Source organism: Triplophysa rosa, linkage group LG2, assembly GCF_024868665.1.
Source record: "Triplophysa rosa linkage group LG2, Trosa_1v2, whole genome shotgun sequence".
Lineage (NCBI taxonomy): Eukaryota > Metazoa > Chordata > Actinopteri > Cypriniformes > Nemacheilidae > Triplophysa > Triplophysa rosa.
The window spans coordinates 9,947,529-9,958,647 of NC_079891.1; the positions used below are offsets into that span (position 1 = coordinate 9,947,529).

General features: G+C 40.3%; 1 protein-coding gene across 8 annotated transcripts in view; it reads right to left on the reverse strand.

Annotated features, from left to right (window-relative positions):
• The window catches only part of card9 (caspase recruitment domain family, member 9), a 50,781-nt gene continuing 39,662 nt past the window's right edge, over window positions 1-11,119 (reverse strand). For 7 of the 8 annotated variants that reach the window (XR_008964804.1, XM_057358818.1, XM_057358783.1 and 4 more), the window contains one exon: window positions 1-999. Coding sequence is in view for 2 of the 8 variants with exons in the window: in XM_057358783.1 (XP_057214766.1) it covers window positions 907-999 (93 nt within the window). In the remaining 6 variants the exon portion in view is untranslated. The remainder of the gene's footprint in view (window positions 1,000-11,119) is intronic. The other variant, XM_057358734.1, reaches the window with a different exon arrangement.

Sequence of the window (11,119 nt, forward strand, 5' to 3'; positions counted from 1 at the left end):
AGGGGTTAACAAAGATTTTAATATGAATACCAAGACAAAACAAAAACCCACGATGGGGGGAAATCAACTAAGGATAAATACAAACAAAAACTTCCCACTAGGGGGCAAGACAAAACAAGGTCAAAAATAACAAGAATAATATAAACAAATACCAACACTAAACAGGGAGCAGGAACAGAACGAACAAGGCACACATGGAACGAAGTACAATCCACGAGCAACAAGACAATGAAACAAGAGGGCATTAAATAGGCAAGACAAACGAGGGATAATTACACAGGGCAGGTGAGGAACATGAGACACAGGAGGAAAGCAATACATGAGACGAGAGGGGCGGGGCCAAAGACAAGACACGAGAAAACACATGAGAAGTAAAAACAAACAACTCATGGTTTTCTCACATAAAACCTAAGGGCTCTGCCCCGATCCCGCCACACGACTAGAGATTCATAAACAAGAAGATGGGACCGTGACACATTACAGTATAGATATTATACTGTAAAAATTAGTTGCAGTAGAGTCGTATTACTGTAAGATACATATACAGTTAAGCTGCTGTAAAGGGGAACTTACAGTAAGTCACTGGCAGCACTACACAGAAAAAATACAATGAAAAGTCTAACAGTGTAGCTACCAGTCGAGGTCCTAAAGGGTAACAATTTTGAGAGAGGACTTGATACCTCATGACACAGGGACAGATCGGGTAGCGACAATTTCATATTAATGCACTGTTTGGAAAGGCAGTCCATATTTTTTACCGCTACTTGAAGATTATGACAAATTTTTAACCTTTAAACCTTATTAAAATGTCAAGAACACTTCAAAAGATGCAGATTACTTTCAGGGATATTTATTATATTTTAAAGCAGTTGTAAACTGAAATAAGTGTCTGGAGGACTGTCCATTTCAATAACATTTATTAATTTGGATAAACTCAGTAGCAGCTGCAGGAGTCCACATCATCTGTAAGGCATACATCTGCTGAGTCTGCAAAGAAAACTGGTACAGAGATGAAGAAAATATTATTTTGTTGTGCTATTTTATTGCTTTTAATGTAATTAATCAAAATTAACAATCAACAAAATCATAAATGAACGGAGATATACAAATCAAAATCCACACACCAACAAGACATATGATATTGGGTGAAATACGTTCTCTTTGTATTATTTGAATCTTCTCTCTCCTGCTTGTCCTGTAACTTACAGCGTGACCAGGTTGCTCAGGAAGGCTCATTAGCTGCAACCAGAGGCGTATTAAGACCTCATGGTGCCCCTGGGCAACAGCCCCAGAGGTGCCTCCCCATCAACCCACCTACCCACACGAAAGAATCCACTCATTAAAAGATTTATATATTAAAAGATTTTCAAGCATTTTTAACAATTAGGCCTACTGTAGTTAAGGGGCACCTGCTTTGTGTTGTAATGTTACATTTCAGGTTTTGATGTAGTGAAAAAAAATCACTAACATTTTTTAACAGGTGTAAATGTTGTGCGTGCCACGACACACACACGCACACACACACACACACACGCACACACACACACACACACACACACACACACACACACACACACACACACACACACACACACACACACTATAGTTTGCATGTATGTATTCACATTAGGGGGACAATGGAACAATATACAGATTTTCAGGACATTGGGACTTTAATTCACCAAAGTGGCATTCACCAGATTACAATGTATAGCAAGGTTATTCATAAAAATAACATGAAACGTTATTGTTACTATTTTAACTGCTATACAGCTATTCAAACGCTCTATTTAAGCACAGTATGTGTATATTCTTCTTACTAAACGATCACATAAGTACTAAGATAAAAGTGTACTCCACTAAAAAGGACACGTATGAATTGATTGCTATAGTGATGACACCGACCGTTCTTCACTTTCACTTTAAAACCCAGGTTTGGATCTTAAATAGTGGCCTTACCTCCACGTACTATTAGCATACATTATCGGCACTATAACATCTTATTTCTGACGCATGCCATGTATATACAGTATATACATTTATTAATCAGTGCTAATCCCCGCATTTTTAGTCGCCGCTACAACAACGCGCTCTGCATCGTTCCCGCTTCCATCTGTTTGAAGATTAAAGTATAGGCTACACGAAAGACGACTCGCCTAATAGCAGTCACTTGTGATTGGCTGAATGTTAATTCACTCAAATCTATGTAACTAACCAGATAACATGGGCGGGAATATTGGCGGAGGTGTGTCGATAAAGTGCGGAGGACAGAACCATTTTTATCTGAAGTGGGAGTATTCCCGCACATGGTGCCACGCCTATTTAGCGCAGATGCGTGACTTAAGTTTTAAAAAACAAATGCTTATGTACATTTATAAAAAAATATATTTTGTATTGCGGGTTTATTTGGTGCCCCTAAAGTCTTGGTGCCCCTGGGCACTTGCCCAATTGCCCATATGGTTAATCCGCCTCTGGCTGCAACGTGTAGGTGTGCAGTACTTGTGTCAACCGTTTTTAAAATATTAAAACCATGATGAAATAATGATCAAATTCAATAATATTCGAGTGCCTTGGATTATTGATTTTTATCAACTTTTAACATGACCAAGACGTTAGCGTTAGCCTAGCTGAAAACAGTGGGACTGACTTTGTCACTTACAATTTTTTTGTGGGATTTGAAGTGTCAAATGAAATTCGAAGTAGTGGTGGTTGTATATCTTCTCTTCTTAGCACCGTCTCGCACATAATCCTGGTACCCAAAGTTAATTATTCTTGGCGTAGCGCCTTCCATGTTCAGTCGCGACTGTCAATGCTTATTCGTTAGCTCTCTCTGCTTGCCTTCTGCGTCACATAGTTAGGTTGTGCCGCGTTCAAAAAAAAAATTTTTAAACAAAAAATGACTATTTCTAGTCATTTAACTAAAATCCGTGTCAAGTCTCAAGTCATGAATAGCAAGACTTTTAGACTTTTTCCATGTTTAAGTGCTGTAATCGGGTCTCTGGTGCATCTACCAACTCAGAAAAGGTGAAAAATGACTGAGAGAAAATTAGCCGATCAGATTTTGCACCCTTTCTGAGGTAGGTAGGGGTCCTTCTTATTATAATATTACTGCCCCTTAATCTGAACGTTTCCACCCATGGCACTGCCACCATTTTTGTTTTCGCAAGCGACATATGTGTGTTAGTTCCAGGGCCGGTTCTAAACATTTGGAGGCCCTAGGCAAAATTTATTTTGGGGGCCCTTCACAGCATTCCCATCCCCTCCAGCTTTTAGAATACATATAATAAGTATTTTATTACACTGTAAAAATGTAACAATTTTAACAAGTTAATGATATTATAAAAAAGTATGTTTCAATTTGAAATTGCTCTAAATAAAATTTTAGGGCACCTGGGATTTTTTTGTTTGTTATTTTTTGTAACAATTTTACAGTAACACAGCCATCACTTTTCCACTCTTTTGGATGAGTTTAGCCTACTGTATATAGGCCTATTTAAAATGGGAAAAAAAGCACCATGACTTAAATTCAGTCAGTTGCAGAAAAGTGTTTATTCTCTTTATACATTCAGAGACTGGACCGATGGACTATAACTTTAGTTTTTTGCTACCTGTCATGGCTGGTGGACAAGTGTATAGGGATACTGTAGGTGTGTTCCACTTAAAGGAGTCATTGGATGAAAATCAAATTTTTTCTGTGTTTAAGTGCTATAATCGGGTCCCCGGTCCATCTAGCAACCCAGAAAACGTGAAAAACAAGATCCCAGTAAGTTTCTCTTGATGAGCCTTTCCCTGCAAGCATGTGAGAAATCGAGCCGTTCAGATTTTGCTCCTGTTGTGACGTAATACCAGGATCTTATTATAATATTACCGCCCCTTAATTTACACATTTCCACCCTGCGCTGCCGCCATTGTTGTTTTCACAAGCGACAGCGGTGTACGTGACATCATGGCTAAAGTTTGTGGACAACATGCAACATGCAATGTAGTCGCTGCACAGAGTCCTAACCTCGGAAGAGACAGGAGTGGATTTATTTTATTTTTAGTGGAAATCCCTCTGAAACCATAAGTAAAAACCTGCTTGTTTGCTCGAATCACTTCAAGGCGGAGTGCTTTATCAACCTGGGACAGTACAAGCAGAATTAGCTTCAAAGTTGTTCCTCAAGAGGGGTCGAGACCAACTGAACGAGACAAAGCTGCCGATGTAAGTAATATTTATCAACAGTCTGAATTGACGTACATGTACCGTATATATAGGAGGATAATGTTAGCATATGATAGCGAAGGGAGCCAAGTCAGTCACGGGCTAAATAGAACATTCAAAGCCAGTGTTAAATTTACTCTATATTTATATGTTATTTGGCAAATGGGCACTTGGAGGTTAGTTGTATGTATGTTAATACATTATGTGCGTTAATATGTTCAGCAGCAGCAAGCTGTTTGTTTTGCTAATGAACAGGGGCGAACACTGCGGTTAGTTTTGTTTTAAACGTCTCAAATCATTCGTCCTTAGGCTGAAAAATCTGTCACAGCATACTAGTTATGCTCTCACTTTGTGTGTGCAGCATTATAACTTGTCAACGACAAGTCCAACGTAAAAATCCATGTAATTCCGCTGAGATCTTCAGGTGCGCATTCCGTGGATTTTAGGCGAGCATACACGCACAACGTGAGCGCATTAGGACTGTTTGCTGTGACTGTTTGCTGTGACAGATTTTTTTAGTCTCAAGGACGAATGATTTGAGACATTTAAAACTAAACTAACCACAGAGGAGTTCAGTAAACATAATTTAGCTAAACCATTGCCATGGTAGTTACTACATGTGTGTTGTGTTGACATGCCATACGGAAGGGGGATGGAGTGCGCTGTAACTCATTATCATTTAAAGAGACATGCACCAAAACGGGTTGCTGTGAGCATAGCTGTTTTTGACAAGGCAAAAAGGGTTTTGTTTACACAGGCATTGAGAGTTTTTAAGCAAAATATGTTCCAGACATTTCATGAAGACCCTAATAAATCATACCAACTTGTTGAAAGGGCTCATCCGATGAGTTCTTTAAGAAAGAATGACAGACTATTATCAAAGTCTATTTATAAAGCTTTTAAAAAAAATCAAAGTGTTTAACAAAGTGGTGTACATGCATACGAGAGTATAAGTATCAATAATAAAACCGGTCAATAGAAAAACAAATCAATACACTGAAGCAGCTCTCACATAGTGTCAAATGCCAAACTGTAAAAATAAGATTTAAGACTAGATTTAAAAACAACAAGTGTCAGGGCCTGTCTAATGTAGAGGGGCAAGCTATTCCAGAGCTTTGGGGCCGCCACTGCCAATGCCCGGTCACCCCTACTCTTTACCTTAGCCCGAGGGGCAGCCAAAAGCAAATGGTCAGCAGACCTAAGAGCTCTTAGTGGAGCATACGGCTTAATCAAGTCGGACAAATATTTAGGGGCTAAACCATTGAGAGATTTAAAGACTAAAACTAAAATCTTAAAATAATACTAAAATGGACCGGTAGCCAGTGAAGAGAGGCGAGAACAGGGGTAATATGTTCCTGCTTTCGTGTGCCAGTCAACAGGCGTGCAGCCGCATTCTGGACCATCTGCAATCTGGAAATGGAAGCCTGACTAACGCTTATATATAGGCTAGACAGTAGTCCAGGCGAGTCGAAATAAAAATATGTAAAAATTCTTTCAAAGTCTTTAGGAGACAGGAAAGATTTCACCTTAGTGAGTTGAAAACTAGATTTAACTACGGAGTTAATCTGTTTGTCCAGTTTAAAATCACAATCCTTTAAGGAATTATAGTGCCATCCAGGTCTTGATTCCTCAAGGCAATGCAGTAGTGGCGCTAAAGAGCCAATATCTTTACAATTCACAAGGCAGATAAATTTGCATGTCATGAGCATAACAGTAAAACGAAATACCAAATTTCCTAAAAAAGAAAAACTAAGGGAAGCATATACAGACCAGAATAGGCCCCAAAATAGAGCCCTGGGGGACCCCACACGTGAAAGAGGCAGTTGAGGAGACACACTCTCCGACCCAAACTGAGAAAGATCTATCAGACAAATAGGATCTAAACCATCCCAACGCAGTACCCTTAATAACAACGTATTGTTCTAATATGGCCAAGATAAAAATCGCATAATCCCCTGAATCAGTAGCAAGTAACAAGTTATTATTAACCTTTAGCAATGCAGTTTCTGTACTATGAGAAGATTTGAAACCGGACTGAAACATTTCGTGAATACCATGTAGATCTAAAAATGATTGCAATTGTCCAACCACAACCTTCTCCAGTAGTTTGGAAAGAAATGGACGTTTCGAGATGGGCCTGAAATTGGCAAGAATTGTTGCATCCAGATTCAATTTTTTGATCACTGGTTCCACCACTGCATGTTTAAAAGACATTGGTATAACTCCAGAAGCCAGGCTGCTATTAAGAATTAAAACATTTTTTGGCCCAATAGTTTCAAAAGATTCCTTGCCTTTTCTTGCTATTATCAGAGAGACATCTCATGAGTTGTGTGTCCGATCCCACTTTCATCACATCCATTATCCTGGGTGAAAGATGCCTTTTGGTGAGGTGCTGCTTGATAATGCCCTTTGTATGGTTCCCATCGTCAGTTGTGCACCTCAGCCTCATTGGGTGTTTTGGCCCTTTATCACAAGACACCTTCAGCCAAGGGAGGCCCACCACAGGTTGATCAGACCTGGGTGTGTGTCGCATTGTTACAAGGTCATCTGGCAGCCCATGCTGTGTCCATCCACCTCACCACAACCATTGGCTTCTTCTTTCCACACCACTGCCCAGTTCTTGATCATCCTCCACTGGACCTGTCCTCTGAACCCCACTGCCTGTGTCAGTTAGCTCATCCAGATTAGTGGCTGCAGCCTCAACAACACTTGCTTTGCTGGTAGCTCGGTGGGCATCACACCTCAACGCAACCATACACGCCAACCCGTTGACTAAGGCTGTTCTAGCCCCACTGACACCGTTAATGCATGCGCTCAGTGCCCCTGGTCCCGTATGGCATAACATTACAACACATTACCATAACCTCAACACAACCATACGAGCCACCCTTTTGGCTAAGGCTGTTCTAGCCCCACTGGCACCGTTAATGCATGCTCAGTGCCCCTGGTTCTATACGGCGTAACATTATAACACACAACACCATTTTATTAAGTGGTCATTTGGCAGCCCATATTGTGTCCTTCCATTTCAACCACAGCCAGTGGCTGCTTCTCTCAGCATCAGTGGCTGCTTCTCTCAGCAACAGAGGCAAGTTCTCTGACTTCCGTCCATTGGGCCTGTCCTCTGATCCCCACTTCCTTAAGCAGCCTTGTAGTAGAATTGGAAACAAGCCCCTGCAGCCCACTTCCACCGGGAACACTTTCGCTGTCCATCCCTGATCTTCATCCTCCACTGCCAAGTTGGCATACCGGATTTTTTTTTTTCAAATGCTTCGTTAATGGCCTCTTACCAAGGTACAGTCAACTCAACTATGATGACTGTCCTACTGGAGCTGGACCACAGAACCATGTCCGGCCACAGATTGGTCGCTGTGATTTCCAAGGGTTTAAGTAAGTCTGTGGTTTAAATCAACTCGGATTTCCCAGTCCCTGGCTATACTCAGCAGACCTGAATCTGGGGATAAGGGCTTGGCCCACGTTTTCTGCCCCGAATAAAGGGTTGCCTTTTTAGCAAGTTAGTCTGGGCGTTTTGGGGGATGGCGTTTGCTGCCACTCTTGGTCTCTACTGCTGCAGCCAGGCACTTTAGTATAATGTGTATCTGAACCTCCTCAACTACCAGGTGACGCTGTTCCTTTGGTGTTGCTTTTCGCCATGTGGGTGTGGTTGATGCCAAAGCAAGTTCCCCTCTGCCATGTTGAACTTGTCCCAAGATGTCCCCATGTCTGAGGGCTGCCTTTGCATCTGCTACCACTGTTGTTTGGCTCCATTTCCTCCCTGTCGCTACTGTTGGAGCAGCATCTCTTACACAGGGATCACAGGATTCTTTGAGCACACAAGGCTTGAAATGGGAAGAAAGAGAGCTCCATTCTCGTACAGCCCTATGTTGCTAAGGCATCTTGGTAGCCCAAGCCATTTCCTCACTTGTGTACTCACCAATCTCTCCAGGTTCTTGGTGTTAGACACCGTGAGCTCATACATTGAAATTGACCACATCAGGCGTGGTAAGTGCCCGAGTTGTTCCACCTGTTCGGTGTCTTTAAGGTCCACCGTCCAAGGATTTTGATGGGCTTTTCCGTGACAGTTGGTATGGGTTCGCCCTTTATAAAGTACCTTTCATTGGTAAGCCGGCCCTTGACAATAGTACTATAATAAGTGGTAGCAGTGCCTTCTATGGGCACTGTGAGGAACAACATACATACAGTACATAACATTTTCTCCCCTTATAATCAAAAAGCAAAACACAATGCATACTTAACAACTCAAGCATTCTGGTTGCAACACAATGCATTTTCAACAACATAAATATATATTTTTTTTAATTTTGTTCTAGGGTGTGTCTCAATCAGCTCCCTTGTGCAGTAGTGAGGCTACAGATCAGTGTCTGCTTTTTTAAGTGCAGTCTCATTCGCAAAATCCTTCCAGTGCACTGATTATGTTAGTCTCCCTAAAAATTCACACAATGCAATGCAAAAATTAGGGAGCATCAATGCTTACTATGTTCCTTTACCGGAAATCATGTGATATTTTTGGAAGCCGTTTAACCAAATCACACAAGCCAACTCAATAAAATATATGAAACACGACAGAACTTTTGAAAATACGTTTATTTTATTTTATTTTATGTATAAACACACATTTCTAGACAGACAGGGAACACAATTGACTTAACTGTTAAATGTAATAATCGACCACATTTGTGCATGGATCTGTGACAGAATAATGAAAGTATTTCTCATATGTACTTCAAGCAGTATTTAAAGGTACAGTGCGGGATGTTTTGTATGATCTATTAACAGAAATGCAATATAACATACAAAACTGTGTCTTTAGATGTGTATAAAAACCTTACGTAATGAAAAGTTATGTTTTTATTACTTTAGAATAAACCAGTTGTATCTACATAGGGAGCGGGCCTATCTACATCGAATTTGTTATGTTGCGCAGCCATGTTTTGTACAGTAAGCTCTAACGGACAAACAGCTCTACAGAGCGCGTTTCGTATATGTTGGTCTTCGTGTGTGTTTTTAGACGCAGCTTGCGTTATCACTGAGTTGAAGATGCACAAAGTAGTAAGTCGTAGTACGGAGAGGAGGAGGAGTAGTCGTCGTCTAGCTGAAGCAACTGATTGTTCTGTCTTAGAAGTTTTGATAATATGGAGGACCATGCGTATTGTGCACAAGCGCCGACAAAGCGTGAATCTCCGTCGTCAAAGAAGCGCAAACGTGATGCTGCCAGACGAATTGGAGACAAACGGCATCAGAAATCCAGGAAAAACATCGGTGTATCTATTACCAGATGGAAGGCACTGTTGAAAGACAAATGTTTTCAAGGCGACGCCGAAGTTGCCTGTTTTCTGCTAGACTGGTAAGATAATTCAACATTTTCAATGTTTCCATTTTTTCAATGTTTACCAAACAACTGTTTTGTTGAAACGGTAACATTAGCATTTAATACAAATGGCCATATAACCTCCGAATAATAATGTTTTTCCGTCCCTGCGGTACATACTCCGGTTGTTCCTGACTTTACAAAGGGGGAGACAAACGTCTACTAACTTACACCTAACTGCCTATGTCGCTGTCAGATCAAACGCTTTGAACAGCGTTGCTATTTATGATTAGCTAACTTTAGTTACTTCACTACTCTCAGCGTGTACTAGATAGCACGCAAGAAATATATCTAATTATAGAATTGTAACAGTAACTTTCGCAATAGAATACATGTTAAATGATTAATTACGTTAATATATTGCCTTACCTGCTTGTATCACTACTATCCGCTGTCTCAGTAGACGACATCTTTTTTTACTGTTGCGGCCTCCGTCGTAATTCGAAAGGGAGGGGTGGGCAAATGACTCAGAGATTCATTGCAAAACTATAATACAACGCTAGTGGCTGCTGATTTTCAAGAACTGCGCCTTTAAAAAATAAAGTCAGAGAACAACTTTGCCTGTTGTTGATAATTACCAGCTGTGAAGTGTCACAATGCGCTTAAACTGTCACGTCACAGGAAAATAAGTGAACAGTGTCCCAATGTGAAGTGAGTCAGGGTCCTTACCAGCGCCTGAAAGCGTGTACACAATATACTGATTCATGACCTCGGGAGCTAGGGAGCGAACTCAAAAGAGCCCTAGTCTAGCCTCCTGAGACCCAGAGATTTATTTGTCAATTTTGTTTTTTATTGTCATGACATTGATCGGAGCATAAAACAAATGGAGATAAAAACATTATTCATTAGTTATTCTATGTTCTTTGTAGTGGACATTAGGAATATGCAAGATATAACAAAACGATTTGATATACTATTATACTTCGTACAATATGTGTGTAAAATTGACATAAATTTGTAGTCCTATTCTATTCAATTACATCATATCTATGAGAATATCAAATATTTCATAGGAATATTAATACATCATTTTTGTCTGTATTCACTTGTTGTGTCTTCCAAAATGCCTGATTTACATGCTTTAAGTCCTGCTGTTCACTACAGTCAGAGTTAAATGATAATTGCAAAATATTATAATTTTCCATAAGGGTGAAAAATGTGATCATTCAATTAATGCCAGTCATATGTAAAGACCATGAAGAGGGAGTTGTCATGGTAAAATCTCCAAACATTTGGTATCTCTGAAAGGCCCTGAATGTGCTTTACAGGACATCCAGACTTAAAACTGTGACATGTACTGTGTCCGAGAAAATCAATGAAACAGGATGTCCTCTACAGTGGACGAAAGTCGGGATTAATTCGGGAATTATTTTGCCCCATGTCAGAACAGGCTTGCTAGCATAAATAATTACAGTTAAGTCCAGCAGACTTTTATTAGTTCAATAAGTCTATAATGACATGTAACGATTGGGAGGTTTGATCACTCTGGCTGGATAACGTCTGACCTGAGTTGTTAGAATAGTAGGTAT